General features: G+C 36.3%; 1 protein-coding gene and 1 long non-coding RNA gene across 4 annotated transcripts in view; both read right to left on the reverse strand.

Moving 5' to 3' along the window:
• Nucleotides 1–4,726: 4,726 nt before the first annotated feature.
• LOC144653478 (uncharacterized) lies at nucleotides 4,727–7,914 on the reverse strand. Its single transcript, XR_013570749.1, has 3 exons — nucleotides 7,533–7,914; nucleotides 6,899–6,977; nucleotides 4,727–5,760 (listed from the first exon to the last, which is right to left on the reverse strand). It is a non-coding gene; the product is annotated as an uncharacterized LOC144653478 (long non-coding RNA).
• Nucleotides 7,915–12,848: 4,934 nt separating this feature from the next.
• The window catches only part of LOC144653448 (E-selectin-like), a 30,723-nt gene continuing 18,681 nt past the window's right edge, over nucleotides 12,849–24,890 (reverse strand). The window contains exons 11-12 of one of the 3 annotated variants that reach the window (XM_078513442.1): nucleotides 15,075–15,260; nucleotides 12,849–12,945 (exon numbers count right to left, since the gene is read on the reverse strand). In XM_078513442.1, the coding sequence (XP_078369568.1) occupies nucleotides 12,941–12,945; nucleotides 15,075–15,260 (191 nt within the window). In that variant the 3' untranslated portion in view covers nucleotides 12,849–12,940. The remainder of the gene's footprint in view (nucleotides 12,946–15,074; nucleotides 15,261–24,890) is intronic. The other 2 variants (XM_078513441.1, XM_078513439.1) reach the window with 2 other exon arrangements.

The raw sequence follows: 24,890 nt of genomic DNA on the forward strand, positions 1-24,890 counted from the left end.
CTGATTCTGCATTTTAAACACATCAATTATTATTTTATCTTGAAGTAAAGAGTTCGAGAAGAGTGATTTTTGACAACTACTCTTCAAGACCTTTTAAGGTCTATGTAATTAAAATTACAGTGAAATAAACCTTGTCTAGGTTGTAAACTGAAGGTGCCTACCTCTTTGGTTTCCTGTGTTAAGAGTACGTGTTAAGTAGATATTATTTTAGAAAATATTATAACACACGGCTAAACACAACAGCGAATATAAATACATATCACAAATACATATTCATTTATTATTTTACCTTGGATTTAAAATGCGCAAACAATCAGAACAAAACAGGAACCTATTCTATTTAACTGAAATCGGTGATATGTAACATGCATTTTTAAAAACTTGGTTTCTCATTCAAGAGTCATTCAAGAGTTTGCATTTAAATTGTCAGGTGTACAAAATCATCCCTTCAAACTATTCAATTTCTGTATCAATCTCTTTACTACTTTTCCTTAGGCTTTTAGCGAATGATGGTAAGTATATTAAGTATTTTTTTCCCTGTAGTGTTGGTTTGCTGTTGAAGAGACATGTACGTGTTGTTGGCGATAAATTCTATTTGGCAAAATAGCGCGATTTGACGAAGTCAAGCAGCTAGACAAATATTTAAGGGATTCTTATTTGTGTTTTACGATGTTGTTGATTTGTAAGAATAACATTAACGGTGTCTCGGCTAAGTTACATTTTTTTTATGTGAAAAGGAGCTTTGGAGAAATTTGCCATTTTTCGGTTGCCATTAAGGGGGGATAAAACTATTTTTTAAGCGTGATTATGAAATTCTGTAACTTGAGGTCAACATTATTTACTGACAAAGCTTTTCAAACGTGGGGAAATCAATTTTCAAAATAATTTCTTACTATAATTTGTCAAATGCATCTTAGATTTGAAATGCTGATAAATTTAGGGGGGCTTTTTAAAAAAAGCACTAGAGAGGTAGAGTTAAACACGACACTGAATCCGTGTTTACTTAAAAAAAAAAAAAAACATAGATGGAGTGTACCGATCAGAATAAAACTGCCTGGCGAGCTTTCGTATCAAACGCTGCAAAAAGACAGACAAGCAGTATTGTGGTCAAAAAGCGTTCTTAATTTGGATTGCCGCGCGCCCCCAAGGGAAAATATTAAAAAAAATATTACTTAATCAACAAAACCATTTTAACCATGCATATTGCATTTGTTGATACGAACGTTTGTAACATCAAACTTCTTTGTGAATTTTCTTAGAATTTATGGGGAACATTATGGTGTCAAGAATATTTTCAAGTGACCCAACGTTTCCATAGCAACCATCCTTCGAGAGGGCACTTATCACCAGAGCTTTTAAACAGATTCTGTCACGTTTCTAAAACTTTTCCACGACTCCCCTAAGTTAATGCGTCATTGCTAAAGCAACCCTTCTATTACTATAGGGCTTAAAATATACTTAATTCTACATATAGCTTATATTGCAGGATAACAACATTTACCCGCGGACATGGCGTCAAGTGTCGTGCTTAAGTACGAGTCAGTGGTTTACCTTTAATGTATAAATATATTATAAATATTATATTATTTCTATATTATAAATTAGTTTTCTTTATATTTTTTTATTAACTACAGCGACAGTCAACCTGAGCTCTCTCAAGGCTCATCTTCAAAAACCGTTGCAATCATTGCTACTACTTCCTAAGGGGACGAGGGACAAAACTTTCTATTAATATCCCGATTTCTAACTAGGTACATGAAAGCCTCACTCAGATACCGAGGTTCTGTCCTGTGGAAGATTGTCTACTACAACGACCAAGAGGTTAAACGGCTTTTGTTACCTTCAGATTAAGCAATCTTTTTTATTGCTTCTTTTGGAGGATCGCAACTTTCGGGCTATTGCTTCTTTTGACGTGCACGATATGTTTGCCAATCTATCTTAAACAGACAAGAATGTTTTTAGTCCTGGTTGGAATAAGTATTTTATTTTACACCTCATAAAATTTTTTTTTTAATAATCCACGGCTAATAATTCCAAAGAAAACTCACATGTTCTATGTTTACAACAGAAAAATTATTCTTAATTTAGAGGTAGTTGGTTTTAAGCATAATAAATATTATTGATAGACACCTATAAGCAAACATTTGACAAACTAAGATGTTCTTATTTAATCAGCCTTCTACTTCATTCCTACGCCTTGAGACATTAATTTTGTAATCACACCTGTTGCTAGCTGCAATTCGAACGAATTTACTAATAGGAAAGGTTAACAAGAGAGAAAAATCTTTTTATATTTATGCTTTATCGAGCACGTTCATTCGGACGCCGAAAGATACGAAATAAAGTACAGATTTGCACATTTTACAGATTTGCCTCGTTTTTTCAGTTTCTATTTCGCAGAGCTGTTTTTCAGGATATTACTTTAAGCATAGCTTAATTACCTTTGAGATGCGAAGGGAAGTTGCGGTCATGAAATTCACATTTGCGCGTCACATGACTATTTTTCTCTAGTGAGAAAGCTATATCATATCATACTACAGGAAAACACTCATAAACTCGCTCGGCTCATTACCGGGTGAATCATAATCCACTTAAAATAACCTACTTTTATGTTTTATTATATGGAAATATACAATTAAGCAGAAATAAATTTTAATTAATTTTAAATTCAAAATCCATAACATGTTTTACATGTAATATTTTAAAGTTTCCGAAGATTGTCAAAATTCAAGTGAAAAGTTATAGCATGTAGCCTGAATTTAGCGTCCCCAATTAAAAGAAATAGCTTTAACTCTATGGAATGTTTTCTTTATTGGGACATATTTTCGGCAATATTCGGAAGAATTCTTTGGAAACATTTAATTATTTTCAAACGCGTATTGAATTTTTTTAAACCTTTTGGCAGTCAAATATATTTTTCTTTTATTTGTAGAATGATATGGATATCCAGAAAAAAATGGCGAAGATTCTACTGGAAATTGATATAATTTTGGTATGCTTGTTATATACCAACAAGAAAGGATGAGATAATTTTTGTCTTGATACTAAATAATATTAAATTAACCTCTCATGAAAAATTCCCCGTTAATTTTTCGATTGTTACGTCTATTGACCATATAAGGTCAACAAGTGAACAAACAAATTATGATTTTTTACACCGTGGTACTCCGTATTGTGGTTCCCGGTTTTTATAAATTCTAAATGACAAGAACATTTTGAGATGCTTTTTCAGAAGACACAAGCGCACTTTAACTCATTTCACGCCGATTTGGGCCTCATTAAAATATTAGGAAACTTATAAATATCAGCGCCTAATATCATTAAAGCATGGAATAATTATGGTTTAGAGACTGTTGTGAGTTTTTTGTTTACAAATACACGCACGCGCTGGCCGCACAATGAACAATGAAAATTTCTCGTTCATTGTGAGGCCAGCAAGTGCGTGTATTTGTAAACAAAACACTAACGGACAGACTCTAACCCTTTTAATATACAATCGGAGTACAATGCACGCAATCCACGACTTAACGAACTTCAAACAATAATTTTTATAAAAAAGAAGTTAGTTGTACATAATTACACGGGATTAGCTCAATAATATAAAAATCTCAAATAAGCCGTACAGAAATAGAGCTTAAAATGGTTCATAAAATCGTTCATCAGCTGTGATCGTTCATAAATACTGTCAGCGAGAAGCTTGTTCAAAGCAAGTCGATGGCTTTCACAATCAAGCATCAAGCAAGTCAATCGCACACAAAAATGTATTTGTCGAGCTTCGGATTTACATTTGAAAATGGAAGCGCTTCAGATTGGTATCCTATTCGATTTTGTTTAATATTGGATCGTTGATTATTGGAGGAAAATATTTTTTTCCACTTCTGCAAGCATTGAAGCTGAAGACATTTTCAACAATGCACGATTTTTGTGCGTTATTGTCAATAACGCACTGTTGGAGTTTGCTGACGTAAGGTATACAAAAATCACGTGATCAATTTTAACCAATTGCGCGCGTGGATTTTGGACGGTGAACAAAGATTGTATGTTAAGGTGTAGTAGTTCATAAAAAGCCATAAATTAAGCAGATACTACAGCTATAAATCGAGCTGTCTTTACTTTTGCAGCATGCCCACCTAGTACCTAAAAGGACGTTTATGGTTATCATGATTCGTGCACACCCTGCCCGCCAAATCCGGGCCATTCTATTATTGCAAGTACGACGATATATCAGAATGCAGATGTTTTACTGGATGCAGTGGCTCGCCAGGGCACGGAATTGCTTGTACTAGTAAGTATGTTGCCATTGAGTATTGAACCAAGTATTTGGCATTGTAGCAAATTTATATGTAATATAAATGCCAATTTACATCTTATATAAATTAAAGTTAATGTGACAACCATGAAAGGAGTTCAGAGAAGTCATCAGATCACTCTATTCAAATATGGAGATCTGTCACGCAATATGCTGCAAGACTATCACTCTTGCGTTACATTCAAAGGTCAAATTCACTTCTAGAGTGTGATGCGCTATTCGGGCTGGCCAATCACATCGCCCCCTTTTCTATTATGTCAATCAAGGCCATGCGGTTTTATCTAGACTTGAGTAGTTTTACTTCAAATTCTCTGAGCTCCCTAGAAGAGTTTTCACAATAATCCCCACCCAACCAGCCCTACGCACATATCCGGCTATGTTGAGGGTGTTTATTTTATTATTATTATTATTATTATTATTATTATTATTATTATTATTACAAGTGAAACCGGTAAAAACAATATATAATTATATATCCCATAGAAAACAGGTAAATGTGAAAATAGATTAGTGTGTATCAATCAGATCAAGCTGCAGCTTACTTTCATAAGCAAATGCCCACATTGTGCGGTTCCAGAAAATATCCATACCCACCCCAAGGATGGTCATTGGAAATTCCGAGGGGGATGAGGGTCTCAATAGTACAAACTTTTTAAAGAAAGTATGAAGCAAAACTAGAAATCCCAGGGGGTGGGAGGGTCCAAACCAAAGAACCATTCTTGGGGGAGGTATGGATATTTTTTGGAACCACACCCTGTGGAACCAAGCCTGTGCTGCAAAAAAACTTCACACATTAACTTAACCTGGAGTAAAATTTGTGGTCTGCGATAAAAATTATGTAAATTCTCTGTTATTTCATTATTTTTACATGTTTTTATTGAAACAAAAATGTTTTGTCATGAACCTCAGAATGGTTTTAAAACTTACATGTAATTAAGTGTCAGTATTTACATGAAGCCTTATTGGGTTCTAGGAGAAACCACGAGCCAAGCAGCCCACACTGCCGGAGCTTATCCCGGTTTCTGCAGCATTAAGCGGCTAGGAATATTTCTACTCCCCCCTGAATGGGATGCTAGTCCACTGCAGGCCCCCCCCCCCCCCAGCATTATGTCGCCGGTACCCATTGATACACCTGGGTGGAGAGAGGCACTATGAGAGTAAAGTGTCTTGCCCAAGAACATAACACAAGTGACCCCGGCCGGGGTTTGAACTCGGACCGCTCGATTCCGGAGTCCGGTGCACTAACCATTAGGCCACCGCGCCTCCCATCTTATTGGGTTCTGGGATGTTCATATTATATAAAAAGCCATCAATGTCACTTAAGTATATTCAGGTTTAAACTGGCAACATGTGGGAATCAATCATGTGATGATTTTATTACATTGACACAGTGTGTATTTTTGAGTTAATTTTGACTAACAGGAATGCCCTTGCAAAGTCTTCCAAGTAACCTGTAAATAGAAACAAAACAAACAAAAAACTATTATTTTGCTGAAATTGCTTTTTTCCAGCATGCAGACTGTATATTAAAATTAAATGGCCCTTTTCAGTGTGTGAAAACTGGCTGCTTTTATGTTAGGCCAGTGGATCCAATATTTTTTTTCCACTTGCTACTGTAGATAGCCAAATGACATTTATGGATTTTTATTTTTTGTTGTAGTTGTTTCGAAAGAAACATGTGGCTTCGGGTAAGCTTATAATGGTTTCACCTTGCCCAGTCTACCTAGGTCAGGCAAGGAAGAAATCAATTTTCTTTGCACCCTTCCTTTCATTAATTATTGCAGAAAAATGTCATATTATTTTAATAATCTTTAAAAATGTTTTGGACCCTAAAACTGAATTTTGTAATCTGATCATTTCAAAGCATTACATCACTGAAATCTATGTTTGGTATTCTTGTAGAGCAAGTTGCCAACAAAAACTAAGCTGAAGTTTATTTAAATCGAATTTACAGCTACTGCTTGGCTAATTTTAATATGAGTTAAAAAAAACTTGGGTCTTGACAAAGTGCGAGCCAACAAGTCATGAGAGCCATTCCACTATATACAAATAGCACATTGGTTGGCCTAAAAAGCTCCCTGGTTAGCCTAAGCAGTACTCCAGTTAGCCTGAGTATAGTTAGCTGAGGTGGCTTCAGGTTATGCTATTTATTGGAGTTAGGTATTTTGGCTTGTATGGCACTTATGTGTCATGAAACATACGAGCCATGAAAGCCATTCCAGTTAGCCTACATAAGATTCCGGTTAGCCTATATAGTACTCTGGCTAGCCTTAAAAGCACTTTGGTTGCCAAAGGGTACATCATGTTGCTTGCAGTTAGCTTTATATTGGGATTAGGGTTTTCTGGCTTGCTTAAGTTTAAGGCCTCGCCAATTTTTTACATTGCTACTTTAAAATGCTACTGTAGGTCATCCAACAACTGAAAATACAGGCCTTAAAAACAAACAGATTTTGTGTAAAGTAGACAAATGTCTGGACAAAAAGCAGATCTTAAATGCCTCAGACAATGAATGTGTGTAGAGAGAAGGAAGTGAATTGCCAGAATTGACTGTCACATAACTATGTGTAAAACTAAGAGATCAACAATTACCTGAACTCCATAGTTTAACTCACTGAACAGTAATCCAGAATGTCCTGTCAAAACATTAGGCATTCTATTAGTCCCTGACCTGTAAACCACAAAATGCAAAGGAAACGTAAATCTATGTTTACCAATACAATAAAACATCATGGGAAGAACAAACAAAAGGCATTCCAAAACGTGAGTAGCACTGTTTAATTAAAGTCTAGATTAGCTACCAGGTTGACTGCAAGTAGTCTCTAGTCTAACTTAAAAAAAGAGATCACACTGAGCTGAAATGTTTCTTCCAATTTCAAAGGTATCACATAAAATCTTCCTGACGTAATTTTTCTTTGCGGTATAAAATGGCCATTTGGTCAATATTTTGAGGAACATTTTCTCATGTACAAATAATGAAAGGATGCGAGTCTTATTATAAATTTGGAAAACAGTAGCTTAAAATTCAGATACCGAACATAAATAACAGTTGTATGCCTCGACGAAATGACTGCCATTTAATACTATCGCCTTGTTCTCACCATTTATTTTTTTACGCCTAGCCAGGCTTTAATTCCAGTAAGCTTAGTTGATAATCATGATAAACGTCGAAGACATAAGCTTTAACCAGTCTAAAAAAAATCATTGTTCAATGAGAAACCCTCACCTCAGGTCCCTGTTAGTTTCTTTTGCCCACGTTTTCGCACGTTTCTACTCATTCCATATTCTTCTTTATCCGGAATACAAATAAAGGAGGTTTTCCCCACGTTTGGGGACTCGTTTTGATCGCGTCAAGAAGGAAAACATCGACAAAACTGTCCTCTATAACTCAAAATTTTGTCGCATAGTCGCCATTTTGAAAATGCTCTTCATGAGCCCACAATACGGACCACGGGGAATCCGCTGGGGTGACCACCAGCAGGGGGAGGGGGAGGGGCAGCTATTTAACTTCTCCCCAGGCCCACTCCTTTCGTCTGGAAGAAATTACATTCAACCTCGCGAAAAGCAATTGAAATGAGAAAAAACTGACAACGCTATTATAAAGAGCATACACTCCTCCCTTTGGCAAAATTTTCTTTTATTCCTACCGCAGATTGTTGTTGAGAAGGAAGCCAACAAACTTTTCAGTTGTATTTTTTACTGCCGTCCTTTTTTAGGAAAAAGTAATAATGGCCATTTTTAAAAACACTATTTAAAAAGCTACAACTTGGCGTAAAAAAATCTTAAGAGAGAGATACAGGTAAAGTTTTCAAGCGAATTTAAAACTGCGGTCCGTTCTGGTCACGTGACCAATGACGTCATAACAATAAAAGTAATAAAAATAAACTTAAAATATAAATATCTACCAACATGTAATTTTTTGCTTCCTCACATTTAATGCAACGCCAGATACGCACTTGTACCCAGACTCCCACTTTTTGAAAATTGTACATAGCCCCCTTAATTTTTTATATTTTTTTCGGTACCCGGGCAGTTTGAAATACCTCACACCAATGTGCTTTAAACTGCAATGACTGCTTTTTCAGTAACAAAATATCTTTGTCACAGTGAGCAAAAACGAACTTCAGGGCAATGTCACGTGACTAATGACGTCATCGTCCTACGACTTATACAAGAAGTAGTTTATGGTAAGAGTTATTTCTATACGACGTACTACTCCTGCTGACTTCAAACTGACCAAGTTATTTGGCATTGACAATTTTTCAGTTGCAAAGGAGTTTGGGAAGGTTTTTATTATAATTATATATTGTTTTTATAATTATTATTTACAAACGTAAGCCATAGCTGATGGACTAAAGAAGCAAGCCCGCATTTATAGACATTGTTATAATAATTATTATTTCCATTTTGTATGCTAACTTACGTTTAGAGCTGATGGACTTAAGCAGCATGCCTGCTTACAGAAACATTGTTTTTTTATATTGTTACCATTTTGTATGCTAGCTCAGGCTTAGTGCTGTTGGACTTGAGCAATGTGTCTGCTTTTGAGATATTGATATACATGTAACCGTTAGCTTTAGTGTCGAGCTGGCATACACTAACTCGACCATTCTGTTATTCGATTACTGTCTCTTCTGAACTTCTTCAAAAGCTTTAGACCATCTTAAATAAGCATTGTCTTTTCGTATAGTTAATAAACCACGGGAGGGGATGAAGTGCTCTGTACCATTCGCCCTTTTGCCCCATAGCCTCACAGGGTCAGCTTTCCCCTTATAGTGGGGCCCCCCAGTGTTGCTGTTGTTGGTTGTTGTGATTGTTCCCAAGGGTCCTAGAGATTAGGACCCCAGTTTCTTGGGAACCAGGGCATGTGGTTGTGTTTGTTCCCAAGGGTCCTAGAGATTAGGACCCCAGTTTCTTGGGAACGTTCCCAAGGGTCCTAGAGATTAGGACCCCAGTTTCTTGGGAACGTTCTCAATGGTCCTAGAGATTAGGACCCCAGTTTCTTGGGAACCAGGGCATGTGCTTGTGTTTGTTCCCAAGGGTCCTAGAGATTAGGACCCCAGTTTCTTGGGAACTAGGGCTTCCTGAAAGGAAGGAGAGGATTCCAGTCTCTCGTTGCCAACCAACTAACCTGTGATACATGTACCCTGCATGATTTCTATTGATGATTCTGATTGGCAACTCGAGCACTTCATCCCTTACCCCTTTTCTCCCACTGAACTTGTTGTCTTGTTTTGACTTCATGGGTTGGGAACATTAATCGGTAATTGGTAATACACTCACAGATAACCAAAGCGTTCTATCAGCGTCTTACTTTTTAGAGTTTTTATCGACCTTAACTCCATCTTCAAAACTCTTTTTTCTTTAAAGAGTTCTAAATAAAGTTAATACAAGTATTAAATACCCTGTTGTCGTTTTTTGTGCTTTTATTGCTTCTGGAAGGCTCCGAATGGTTGTTTTGAGTGACTTTCTTGTAGGACGTGTATTCACCGGTTTGACTATGGAAATCTGTAATTCAAATGTGAAATTCTATCGAATCCATACAAACCCTGAAGCCCGGAACAAACGAAGATGAGAGTTAATGAGAGTTCAAACTCTCGCTCTCGTTTGTCCTGAAACTCTCATGCACTCTCATCGACTCTTGTGCGCTCTGACGCGCTCTCGTCGAATTTGAACGTGTTCAAATTTTTCATGAGAGTCTTTGAGAGTTCTCTCTTGTTTGGCCCGAGTTTATGACAATCGACGAGAGATGACAAAAACTCTCATGTGAGTCAACTCTCATCAACTCTTATCCTTGTTTGGCCCGGGCTTTATATAGTAAGCTTAAGTATACTTTGGGCATCTGTGATCGGGGGGGGGGGGGGGGGGGGAGAAGAAACTTCCTTTGTTTCAGCGAGGTCGGGCAACCGAGACTGCGCAGTAGCTTTCGAATGGTTGCTAAGGGCATAGTGAATAGCTTGACATAGTTCATTGTTTAGTTCGCATGTTTTGGTCTTGACCGTACACAAAACACAATAGCTATTAGCATTTTGTTTGCTTCTTAGAAGTTTGCCGGAAATCAAAACAACAAACAGTATTAAGGTCGCGCAGGACCCTTGTAATCATTAGTATGTATTTATTTAAAGAGTATGCACGAACTGCCGGACGACTGAAGCCGACAACAAACGAAATATTCATGAGAATGTTTTTTTTTAAACTCTTTTGTACAAGTAATTACTAGTTATTGTTTTCAGCTTTGTGCCACGTGCGCTGGAACATAGGAAATTATCATAAATAGATTCACAGCTTTGAATATATCACACGTTGTTGTAAACATTGACTCGGAAGCCTCAAAACCTTCAATTTTGTGTCCAAGTTTTCTCCGCCGATATAGAATTTCAAGAGTTGATTCGCGAGGAACATAAACTTGGTGTACTCTATTGTGTTCTGGCAAGAGCGAATTTTTAAATTTCCTTCTCAAAATGAAGATAGCATGTTTCAAAGTTTAGATTTCACATTTTTACGCTCTGAGAAGCCATTAACTTGTAGCAGTTTTTGAAATCGAAAATTTCGTTCTAGTGGGAACACAAAAGAAGTTACGATTTATCACTAAGCTATATAATCATTTAATTTGGTGCGCTGTGCTAGCTGAAAACTTGGACACAAAATCGCATTATCTTCAGTTAAACTTTTAAGGGCTTGTAACATCACAGACAACGGTCATCTCTCAGTAAAAGGACAATCATGATGTAATTCCATCATCCCCGAATATCCTTGTTAAATTTAAGAGAAATCGATGTTCAAAATGTAGTGAATGAAAGCTTTACAAGATAGCACTCCGTCAAGAAATTTGGCTAATGAATTTATTAATGAGCAAGGGTCCTGCGCGACCTTAACGGTGACCAGTCCGGCAAGAGTAAGGCTTGCAAATTATACTAATCAAAATAACTGCAATGATTCTGAAATGAGTTACCATGTTTTGGTTGTTAAATTTCAACCGTGACAAATTTTTCGCTTGTTAACCCACACCGCCAAAACATTCTCAGTGTCGTGAAACATCAGGTGAGCGGCGTAAAACATCAAACGCAAAAACCGGCACTTATTCGCATTTCACACGCATACAGTCATTGATATTTAAATCTTCCTGAGAAAAACAAAAGTTTGGGTGACGTCTTTCTTAGCAACGGCCTTGATTGGCACAGACTTGCACCGTTTCCCGTTTCCCAAAGAAGAGTGCCGACTTTCTTTCCCTCCCCCCCCCCCCTCCACACCCACCCCCGGTTTAGATGAAGAATATAGGACGGTATGCACAATCTCTAACACTCCGAAAGTACATTGTACAATGTTTCAGTAGCTCACTTTAGGCATACAACTTAATAAAATGTCCAGTATAGACGTTATATTTTCTTATAATAAGTATCCTTCAAAAATGTTAAAATAAGTTATTCCCTTTGACGGCACTCGCTGGAAGTTATTTCGGAAACAACAACAGAAACAAACGCTGGGAAGCAATTGCGATCAGACCACCAGGCAAAAAAAAACAACTTATTTTGCGCTTGCTGATGCTGTCTGCACCGCAAAAATACTACTGGCTACGCTCTTAGACTGAAAATGCAGTTGTGGAAATCCAGGTTAAGGGATTTCTGGCAAATATACAGTCTTGATCTGTTCAACTTATTTCATTTCGGAAACTAGTCAGTTTTCCCTTTCTCATTCATGATTTTTTAAAGGAGAAGTTCACTCCAGAATGGTCATCTATTTTCTTTACGCCATTAAATAGTTTACACAGAGATATGTTATTCACCAAAATTTCAGCCTCCAACGTTCGCTATAACCCTTTGAAATCTACAATATATATATATATATATATATATATATATATATATATATATATATATATATATATAAATATACAAATACAATAATTGAAAAAAAGAAAAAAAAAATTGCAAGTATAATATAGTTATTAGCACACTTGATCAAAAATTACAATACATCTTTAAGATAATGCTTTTCCTGACGCTACTACTCCTCTTACACTTGATTGTATAGATAATATTTTGCATGTAGAAAGATGAAGTTTAACTTTTTAAATGATATCTATTTCTTTTTTTATGTTATCCTTGTCCTTACCAAAAATTAATTCAATTGGAAAAAGGGTGAAAGAGGGGGCTTTTTCTTTATTAAACCATTTTATAACCTCTGCGAAGAATAATTGGCTCCAATTACAGTTGTAGAATGGTAAATTATGGAGTCATTCAATTCACAATTTCGAGTATTTAATTTTTCCCGCCAAACTTCAAGCTGAGCTCTTTGACGTCACGCATAAATTACCAGCTCCTAGATGGCGGCGTTCAGTTGTCGAGTTTTGGGAAAGATTTCGTACGGTTATAGCGCACGTTGGAAGCTGAAATTTTGGTGAATAACATATCTTTGTACAAACGTTTTTTTGGCGTAAAGAAAATAAAGGGCAATTCTGGAGTGAACTTCTCCTTTAACATTTGCAAAGAAGATAGGCTAGCTAAATCAGGGATTTTCCGTAAAAACAAAAACAAACATGATGTCGTATGACCCTCGCATTAAGTTTATTGAAACATTGTTTAAGAGAAAACCCCTTTGTCTTGTTTACTTCAAGATCTCTTCTACAGTGTGGCTTCAACCTGCAAAAAGCAATGCATTAATAAGTACATATTATCAAAAAAAAGGAACCGCACTATATAAAAAAAAAACGCTTCCAGTTTTGCAAAAAAAAAAAATCATTTGAAAAACAAAATAGTGGGATGTAAATGTTATGTGAAAATGTAAATGTAAATAAGAAATGTTGGGATTAGTGTTAACAAACTTAGCTTGAGATGCATGCCACTCTAAAATGAACATAACATGGTTATAAAAGCGTGATCAAAGCGGGTTGCATGACAATAAAACAACAAACCCGGGACCACCAGATTACATCATCAGCACTCTAAACCACTCAGCCACTTTAACTCCGAAGATTGAATTAGTTTTCCGAAAATTTGAAATTGTTATTGACAGTGATTGGCCAGGCGTCATGTCAGAGAGATGTAGAAATGTTAAGAGCCAATGTTACCAACGGTCAGACACAAGACGGCAGGAGTCAAAGAGTAGCGTGGCCGAGTGGTTTAGGGCGCGGGTATCGTAATCCGGGGGTCCCCGGTTGAAGACCTGCCCTTGCCACTAGCTGGATTTGTTTATCGGTTGTCCCGAGTTCAAATCCTCGACCACGCTTTGAATAATAGCCAACTGGTAATAGCCAATTGGGATTTTAATCCTTGTTATGTTCATTTAAAATTATTTGTTTCCTCTGTTTCAGTGGCATGCCTGTAAACTAGCTATCTCGTTGAGATGTGAAGGTACCTGTGGTGAGAATATGAGCGAAATCCATGTTTCGAAACTTGCCAAGAATTTTCGACTTTGTTTGATTTTTCTGCACATGTCTTCTTAACCGCCTTCTTTATTGTTGTTTGTGCGCGTTTATTTCAAACTTGGCTTGGTGTTTATTTGAAGCCAGCGTTTATTAGAGGACTGCAATTCTCTGTTAATTTTTCACTTGATTTATTATTACCCATCTCCGAGACCGAGGAGCACTTTGTCAAGGCGGGAATATTTTTCTCTTCGTTCTGCCCCAAAAAACTGCCCCGGGGTTCTAAATGTGATTATTATTCAAACATGCATTATTGCAGATTAAACACGTTTATGTTGCAATCAGGATTTGTAATAAACAGAACATAAAAGGTATATGAACAATAAAGAAAATGCAAGGAAGGGTTATAAGACAAGACAAGCGGCATGTGAACTGAACGGGAAGCCATTGAAGAAATGACAGGAAAGAGACGTATTGCATCGGTCAGGACATCATAATCAAGCAAAGGTGAACATATTTATTTTGATTTATGCCTAAGTATTGCAAGCATTGCGATTAAATTAATTAAAAAAAACAAATACGGTGGTGATACTTTTGGTCACCCATTCGAAGACTGGCATGATTTTATGCCGTTTTTGTACGATTTTGAATAATTGTTTGACAAGTGCTTAATAAAACCAAACTTTGTATATTTTAAAAGTATCATCCTTCTACAGTTAAAAACATTTATCTCAAGGAATTCTGAGATATGGCACATAATGAAAATGACGATTCTTTTGACCGACCGACTTTCATGGCGCGTAAGAATAGTCTTGTTTCGTTTACCGTTAAATAAGTACATTAAACCAAAACTCTTGAAACTAGGTTTCTTTGGACAAGATTCATGCATTAAACCAGTTGTATTTTTTTTTGTGCTTGATTGTTTTGACATGCAAATCGAATGAAAATGGTCAATTTTGAACCGAATTTGTACCCTCTGAATCGAGTCTAGACGAGTGTAGACGTCAAATCGAAAATTTCGTTTTTCTCACAAAAATAAAAATATTTGAAGGAAAAAACAACATAACGTTTTCAGTTTTTATAAGGACTACCTTCGTGAAGAAGATGAGCGAAATCTCTGTTTTTTTTTTAGCCTTGCCGCAAAAGACCATTTTTGTTGGATTTTTCTAGAAACTTTCTCTTACAGCAAGGCGCCCAAATGTGTGACCACGTTTAATTTATTCACATTCTTTCGTGTAGATTTAATCCAATCAAAAGCCGTGGATAGCTTGCAGTTGACTTCTTATTGGATTAAATCTGTACGAAAGAATGTGAATAAATTAAAAGTGGTCACACATTTGGGCGCCTTGCTGTAATTGGGAAAATAAATTAAACCAAGGGTAAAATTAAACCAAAACATTTACATACGTTCACAGGTTGTGCTTTGTCCAGCCCAGGTTTTATCGATTTCGCATACACGCACCATGTCACCCTTCAGCTGGTATCCCACCATGCACGTAAAAATACAAACAGTAGTATAAATTAAGTCCGACGATGGGCAAAAGCCAGTGGGAGGGTCTGCATTTGCTACGATCAGAGAAGGGCATCTGACGACTAGGATTTGAAATGAAAAGACCCTGAATGTGTTATTATAACGAAATAAATAATTACACAAAGAAGATATAAAACAAATAAAATTAAATAAATAAATAAATACGTTTGATTAAATAATTCCACGGCTCGAGTATTACACCTTTAGTCTAACATTTGCAATTGGCATGAAGTAAACTATCTCTGTATGACTCTTACTAACCCTACATTTTTGCTTTTTGTTTGCATCTTTCAAGAGTTGAGAAATCAGCCATTCTGTGCAAAGTGTCCATACGTTGCTGTGTAATTATATTAATCATATCAGCGATTAAATAACTCTACTGCTCTGGTATAAGACAGTCTATATATTTACATACTTTCACAGGTGGTGCTTTGTCCGGACCAGGTTTTATCAAGTTGGCAGACACGCTCCTTGTCACCCTTCAGCTCATATCCGCGACGGCAGGTAAAAGTACAACGAGTATTATACGTTACGTCCACCGCTGGGGCTCCTGACGGCGATGTCCAATCTCCAGTGGGAGGGTCTGCATTTGTTACGGCCAGAACAGGGCATCTGATGACTAGGGTTTTAAATAAAAAGACCAATATATATTCTTATTAATAAATAACATCCGCCCGAGTTTGAAACCGTTTAACCATTTGGAATCCAAGCCACGAAGGTAATGATTTTAAAATTATTTTTTATGTCATTGTAACACTGTTATCTTCAGGTTTAAACATATTGACCTAGTTTGAAAATACATTTAAGGCGGGACTTAACATAAAGTTCTTTTCTTCCGCTTTACATGGCTTTTTAAAAAAATATATCGTTCGCTTTTTATGCAATGCAAAAACCCTATGCTCGTCCCATAAATCTATGTTTAGCTGTGTTGTGTAAATATTTGGATGATTTTTGGGATTTTTTGGGAGTAGATAATTTTTCTAAAAGGATTAATAAAATTGAAAGAAATAAGAAATACTGGAGATTTAATGTTATTTTAAAGTTAGATTTTGAAGTTTAATAATGTTAGACCGACACCAGTTAGTCCCCCTGACAACCTGGAGTGCTCTTGCATGGTGGTCAACTGTCTGTTTGTGTTCCAAAAATATTTTTTTCCTTTATTCCTTTTTAATATAAATTACTATAAATTTCACTCAAATTTACGTTACGTCCCCCCTTAATCTGAAAACTAATTTGCATATGAACCTGGTAAGTGTCCTAGCTTGCCGATTACATTGGGTTTGGTTGAAGGACACTCAAATAAATCCCGATCTATAAAACGTAACTGCTATTAAGTGATCACTCACCGACACATGTCATCGGTGTCCCGGACCATGCCACGACATCATTAGCAGTCACCTGACATGTTCTTTCCTCGCTCCCGGCAGTTTCGTAACCGTCAGTGCATGCCATGCGGCAAACTGACAAATATTCATTTGAGCACTGACCAACGAAAAGGCCGTTGGCAGGAGCAGATAAGGATTCACAACGACGAACTAAGTAAAAATTATATTATAAGTACAACATTAGATCTACATTAGGTATGAAGTCAAGTTTGTTTGATAATAAGACCCACGCATGCACCTGGCTTAGATATTTCTCGTTCTTCTTTTATTGGTAAAAAATGACATGCAATCCTTTTTAAGCCAATTAAAAAAATGGAAACCAGATAAATCAAATTCCAAAAACTGTTGGAATGAGCTGTGTTGTCGAATAACAAATTAGTCAAATTCAGCCAAATATTATGAAAAAATGAATTTTAAAACAAATTTAATCAGTTTTGAAAAGAAATTGTCGAGGCTTGGCATCTGGTAGGTTAAAAAGACAACAACAAACAAACAAAAAAACTTGGAAGCAAACTTCAAAAGAAGTTTTACTTTGTGCATTTCGAAAAAGGAGAACTTGAATATGGGGTGAACGTTTATAGGGGTGAACTTTTATATAAAATCTTGCTCGTGGTCTCGTACAGACATTGGTATCACTGAGGGTAAGCGAACACCAATGTTGGCTGTGAATGTCTTGTATAGAGTTTAGGTGAGGATTTAAACACCGTCAAACTGTGTTGGTGGTCTTGAACGTTCAGGCATAAAAAAAGTTACATTTCAATGGCCATTTTAAGGGTCAATTTTCCGACGAGCATTCCCGTTCTTTTCATATATGGATACTCCCCCCCCCCCCTTCTCCCATGTGCGTTGTAAACTTCCAAGCAATGCCAAAGTCAAGATGCAATGGTGAATGACTACATACTTACCGACACAGGTAATTATGCTTTTAAATATAACTAATTTAATTTAATGTCTAAGCCATTGATATTTTCATTATTCATTATTATTTTTACTGTTAATTGTGAATAATATGTGATAAATTAAAGGGAGCCCATTACTTAAAAGACTTGAGGTTTTTCATGGGTTTCCTCGCCACCTTTGTGTTATCGTTTTTTACGCTGTCATGTAATTTTATTAGAGTGGCGAAAATAAGCTTGTTTTTGCAAAATTGCAAAACACACGCGCACAAAATATTTTGTTCTTGTTACAAAATTTTGCATAAAAGTTGACTTTGAAATTGGAAAGGAATCGCAGCAAAAACTGAATAGCTTGATTACAGAAACGTAAATATATAATATCAATATCTGTACTGGTTTGAATAAACAAGATTCGTTGAAATTATTTTAATACGGTCGCGTAATTTTGCCTTTTGTCTGGGTCGAACCGGTGAAAACGCGTACTAAAAGAAAGTCACCCAAAACGGCCTCTAGGAGCCTCCCAAAAGGGATGACAACACAGAAAACGACAACAGGTGAGGTATGAAATACCTTTATAAACTTTATTTACAAGACCGATACAACGGTCGATACAAACTCCACGTAGTTAGTACGCTGATAAAACGCTTTCGTTACGTGTGAGCGTATAAACTATTACCAAACAATGCCAAAGACTTTGTCCAATACTCAATGGCAGCATACTTACTGGTACAGGCAATTCCGTTTTCTGGCGAACCACTGTATCCAGTTAAACATTTGCAATCTTGTATGCTCTTGCTTCCTTTAATCGAGTGGCCTGAGTTTGGCGGGCAGCGTGTGCACGAATCAGGACCATTAAAGTCCTTGTAGGTGTTAACACGACATGCTGCAATGGTAAAGACGGATTCATTTCTGTAGAATCTTGTTATTTTATGGCTTTATATGAACTACTACACGTTATTCTATGCTTTAATGCTAACAAGCGCGGATATTTTATAAGTTTTTTAATATTTGACTGAGGCCTAAATCGGCGAGAAATGAGTAAAAGTGCGCTTGTCTCTTCTGCAAAACCATCTTATAATTTTCCTGCAATCAGAGTAAAACAATGTCATAATTTGTTTGTTCGCTTGACCTTATATGGTCAATAAACGTAATAATCGAAAAATAAACAGGGAATGTTTCATGAGAGGTAAAGTCAATATTATTTAGTATCAAGTGAAAAATTATCTCATCATTCCTTGTTAGTATAGAACAAGCATACCAAAATAATATAAATTTCCAGTAAAATCTTCACCATTCTTTTCTGGATATCCATATACATATATAGCCTAAATTTCCTCCTGGATGCACAAACAATTATTCATTTTTACTCAAGAAGCACATTATTGGGTCTTTCCGGTCATACTATGGAAACATGAAATGAAATTTTCACTGTTTCAAGCGCAACGCTCTTTTTCTCGCCAGAAAAAAATCTCCAATGTACAATCCAACAAAAATAAAATTTATATATATATTTGACTGCCAAAAGGTTTACAAAAAAATCAATACCTGTTCAAAAATAATTGGGAATGTTTCCAAATAATTCTTCTGGATATTGCCGAATATATGTCCCGATGAAGAAAACATTCAATAGAAAATCTTAAATTGTAAAAGCTACGAATGAACGAGTTTTTTTCCGTGTCTTAGAATAGGGATTGAGCATTTCCTTTAATTGGGGACGCTAAATTCAGGCTACATATCATAACCTTTTACTAAAATTGTGACAAGGAGTCAGTACATAAAATTCCTTAATTTTCAGAATTTTAAAATATTGCACGCAAAACCTTTTGTGGATTTTGAATTTAAAATAAACTCTAATTTTATTTCTGCTTGATTGGATATCTCCACATTATAAAACATAAAAGTAGGTGATTTTAAGTGGATTATGATTTAGCCGGCTATGTAACGAACGAATTGATACGTTTTTTTTTTTCGTGTAGTATAATAATATATAGCTTTGTGACAAGAAATCAAAATAGTTATGCGAGGCGCAAATGTGAATTTCATGACCTTAACTTACCTTTACATTTAAATTGGGCAAACGAGCCTAGCTTTAAGTATTTTCCTTTAGGACAAATGCTTTGCGAAATAGAAACTGAAAAAACGAGAAAATATGCTGTAAAAACTGCAAATCTGCACCCCATTTCGTATCTTTCAGCCTCAAAATATCGTGTTACACCTCAGGATGAACGTGCATAAGCATAAATATGAAATGATTTTTCTCTCTTGTTAGCCTTCCTTGTTAGTTAGTTCATTTGAATGGCAGCAGCAGCTGTGACAACTAATTTCTCGTGGCGTAGAACTAAAGTAGAAAGCTGATTAAATAGGAACGTCTTAGTTCGTCAAATGTTTCCCCATAGGTGTCTATCAATAATATTTTCTATGCTTAAACCAGCTACTTATCAATTAAGAAGAACTTTTGTGTTGTAAACAAGTGTGAATATTCCTTTGAAATCATTAGCCGCGATGCACGCCAAAAGTAGAAATTGCCCGAAAGTTGTGATCCACCGACTGAAGTAGTTATAAACAAACGGCATGTAATGCATGCAGAGGCGATGACGTTTCCCAAGAGGGTCTAAAATAATTTTCATAAAATTTGTCAAAAAATGTTAGCGTACACTAAATAAAAGTTGCTGACAACTTCTGTGTTGAATGATTGCTCAGCAAAAGGTTCCGTTACCTTGTAGTAATTTGACTTCCGATATACGCTTATTTCTCGCGTGCAACATGCGAATTAAGGTCTAGAGCTGTCGCGTAATTATTGTTTGCGCAGTCCAACCACACATGCCTATTGTATTAAATAAACGTAGAGATTTGATCCTTTGAATTCAATGGAACGCATCAAATACATGATTTGTCTCTTTCGTTTGAACGTTGTATTAGTCTTTTCTAAAATTCTAGGTGTATTTTGTTTCGCGTTTTTCGCGGCAATTTCTAATTAACTCGATCTCTGTTCGCGTAACAGTGGCTAGCTATATAGTTCCTCAGTCCAATAGAGTTCTATTCATCGGTCGATCGCGACAGAATGCAGTACAGATCGACGTGTTCCATCGACGCCCTCATAACATAAGGCAATGTCATCGCCTATAAAAGGTTACATAATCCGAAAGTAACAAGAGCTATTTAACCTCTTTTTCTTAATCATTGTAGTAGACAGTCTTTCACAGCACAGTACCTCGGTATCCGAGTGACGCTTTCATGTACCTGGTTAAAAATCGGGATGTTAATAGAAAGTTTTGGGGGTGTCTCCTTAAAAGTAGTAGCAATGATTGCAATGATTTTCGAAGATGAACTTTGAGAGCGATTCAGGTTGACTGTCGCTGTAGTTAAAAAAGGAGCTTATTAAAAAGATCTAATTTATAATAATAAAGCACGCGCGTGAAGTATGCAGCGTGCTTTATGGAGCTATAACGAAGTCAAACTGACCAATCACAGCGCGCGCAATTACTCGGACATTTAATAAAATGTATTATAAAATGTCCAAGTAATTGTGTGCGCTGTGATTGGTCAGTTTGACTTCATTATAGCTCCATGAAGAACGCTGCATACGTCACGCGCTTGCTTTATTAATGGGTTAGAGACTGTTGTGAGTGTTTTGTTGACAAATACACGCACGCGCTGGCCGCACAATGAACGAGAAATTTTCAATACTGCACGAGGCGTAGCCGAGTGCAGTATTGAAAATTACGAGTTCATTGTGAGGCCAGCAAGTGCGTGTATTTGTCAACAAAACACGAACGGACAGACTCTAACCCTTTTAATATACAATCTGAGTACACTGCAAGCGATTAACGAACTTCAAACAATAATGTTTAAAAGTAAGAAGTTTAGTACATAATTACACAGGATTAGATCAATAATATAAAAACCACAAATAAACCGTACAGAAATAAAGCTTAAAATGGTTAATAAAATCGTTCATCAGCTGTGGCTGTTCATAAATACAGTCAGCGAGAAGCTAATTGTTCAAAGCAAGTCGATGGCTTTCACAATCAAGCAACAAGCAAGTCAATCGCACACAAAAATGAATTTATTGAGCTTAAGTTTACCTTTGAACATGAAAGCGCTTCAAGTTGTTGTCCTCTTCGATTTTGTTTGGTACTGGATCGTTGATTATTTGAGAAATATATTTTTCTTCCACTTCTACAAGCCTTGAAGCTGAAGACACTCAATAATGCACGATTTTTGTGCATTATTGTCAATACTGCACTGTCGGAGTTTGCTGACGACAGGTAAAGCAAAATCACGGGATCTATTTTAACCAATGGCGCGCGCGGATTTTGGACAGTGAACGAAGATTGTATATTAATGAGTTATAATGCATGCTGCTTACGTCACGAGTTTTAGCGCGCGCAATTTCTTTAATATTTCATAAAAGAAATAAAAAAAACCTTTCTCCTTGCGCATTGTTGAGTTATATAAGCACTTAGGAATTTTTAAGAATACTCTCGTGTTCTTAAAAATTCCCACGTGCTTATATATCTCAACAATGCACTCGGGCGCGTTTTTCATTCCTTTAATAAAGTTTAAGTGCTACTATGATGAAATTTGTATATTTTCTTTCAAAGCCATTTTAAAAAATTAACAATTAGTATAAACTAAAACAGTGGATAGCGAATTTGGCGCGCGCTGATGGGCTACTTAAGCTTGGAATGTCCTTCCGAGCAACGCACGCGAGAAAACTGTAATCTTTGAAGGGGAAGAACTAGTCAAAAATCATTCTTTCGGACTATTTTATCTCGGTGGCTAGTGGTGAATATTTAACTCGCCACTTCGCAGCTCGGTAAATTCCCACCACTAGTCACCTCCACTTTGGTAAATAGTTGTAAAGTACTCTATATGAGAAGAAAGATGCCGTTTACTGTTTTCCAATATCTTTTCTTTTCATAGATATTCAAGTTTTTAAAATATGCAAATTAGCAAAGAAATGACATCAGTAATACTCTGCTAGTTGTGTTTCACAATATATACTGAACAATTCGGTTACCATGTCGACATACTAGGTTCCAGATCCCTCCGGAACTAAAAGCTTTTCTGGCCAATTCTGGCATTACTTTTTGATATTGGCCAATTATGCTTTATATGCGTGATCTGGCAAGTATATAAATGGATAAGACAGATATCTTGTCTGGTTTCATTTTCCGAACAAAAAAAAATAAAATGATAAAAATAAATTGGTAGGAACTGGAAATGAGTAAGTTGCCAACAAAGTTGGTCACATAATTTATTATAACTGTAGGTGTGTTTCTTATATAGCTATTTGTCTTCCAAGTTTCATTGGTCTCTGTAAAAAAATAAACGAGATGACTCAGGGTTTATATTTGAAATATAATTCGGTTAAGTAGATGACGTAACATCCCAAAAAGCAAATGGTTAAAATTTTTATCAAAGTAACACTTTAAAGGTAGACCACTGGTTGTACCTAAGCACGTCACTTAAAGTTGTGTCTTCGGTCATGATCAAATGCTGCTGTCCTGCAATGTAACCTATCTGTAGAATAAGGTGTATTAAAATTGCAACAAGAGCCCTACAGAAATAAAAGGATTTCTTTTGAATTGAGGTTTTGAAGGACATCAGCAGTCACAAGTCCCAGTATAAATTTAAGTAACTCTAACATGACCCTTTCCCGTGAAAAACTAAACTTCAGAAGCTAGCTATTTGGTGTTATAAGGCAGCTCTTGAAAACTTCGTTATACAGTCTTAATATAGTAAAGAAGTAAATGGTTTGAACCCAGTATCAGGTCGTAAAGTGTGATTGTGCGGGTGAGAGTTGCTCTGTAAACTACGGGATAGAATATATTTTTTAAGGTTCTCGGTCCATAAGTAGGGTATCATTTTAGTTCCTTTTGGCAATGTGGTCCGGGTGTGATCCTTAGATAGGGTACCTAAGTTCCATTAGCTAAAACAAACGCCCAGCAAAACGAAAAAAAAGGTATCTTAAAACTAGACTTTTTGTTCAAGTATTAGTAAAGCGATTTTATAAAGATTTGTGTTTTGCCGTGTGCGGTTAGCCGTTATTTGTGTCGGCACGGAACGCTTTTCCTCTCCTTGAATAGATTGTTATTTTTCGGTTTTGGGCCTTAAAAGGGGTATCAGTGTTCGCTTTCTTGACCCTTAAATCCTATTCGAAAATAAAATCGTCATTTGAGTGTATTAAAATTGCAACAAGAGCCCTACAGAAATAAAAGGATTTCTTTTGAATTGAGGTTTTAATTTAAGGGAGTCGTGGAAGAGTTATAGAAACGTGACAAAATCTGTTAAAAAGCTCTGGGGATAAAAGCCGTCTCAAAGCATGGTTGCTCTGGTAACACTGGATCACTTGAAAATTTTCTTGACACCAAAATGTTCCTGATAAATGCTAAGGAAATTCAGTCTTTTACTATTGCTTGAGAATTGTTGATGTTACAAACGTTTGAAATCAACAAGGGCAATATTTATGGGTTAGAGACTGTTGTGAGTGTTTTGTTGACAAATACACGCACGCGCTGGCCGCACAATGAACGAGAAATTTTCAATACTGCACGAGGCTTAGCCGAGTGCAGTATTGAAAATTTTGAGTTCATTGTGAGGCCAGCAAGTGCGTGTATTTGTCAACAAAACACGAACGAGCAGACTCTAACCCTTTTAATATACAATCTGAGTACACTGCATCGAACTGCAAGCGATCATCGACTTATATAATTAACGAACTTCAAACAACAAACTTAATGTTTAAAACTGAGAAGTGTAGTAGTATATAATTACACGGGATTACATCAATAATATAAAAATCACAAATTAGCCGCACAGAAATTTAATGGTTCATAAAATCGTTCATCAGCTGTGGTCGTTCATAAATACAGTCAGCGAGAAGCTTGTTCAATGCAAGGTCGACCGGGCTTTCACAATCAAGCAACTACAAGCAAGTCAATCGCACACAAAAATGTATTTATTGAGCTGCAGTTTACCTTTGAACATGAAAGCGCTTCAAGTTGTTATCCTCTTCGATTTTGTTTGGTATTGGATCGTTGATAATTTGAGGAATATACTTTTCTTTCACTTCTACAAGCCTTGAAGCTGAAGACACCTTCAATAATGCACGATTTTTGTGCATTATTGTCAATACTGCACTGTCTGAGTTTGCTGACGACAGGTAAAGCAAAATCACGTGATCTATTTTAACCAATTGCGCGCGTGGATTTTGGACAGTGAACGAAGATTGTATATTAAACATGGTTAATGATCGATAGATGTAAGTATTAATATTTTTCCTTGGGCGCTTGCGGCAATCCAAATTAAGATCGCTTTTTTAACACAATAGTGTTTGTGTGCCTTTCTGCGGTGTTTGATGTTTAGCTTTATATGCAAATACCGCGTGTCAGTTTTATTTAAAGCG

Source organism: Oculina patagonica, chromosome 5 (genome assembly GCF_052425735.1).
Source record: "Oculina patagonica isolate OP01 chromosome 5, crgOcupat, whole genome shotgun sequence".
Classification (NCBI taxonomy): Eukaryota; Metazoa; Cnidaria; class Anthozoa; order Scleractinia; family Oculinidae; genus Oculina; species Oculina patagonica.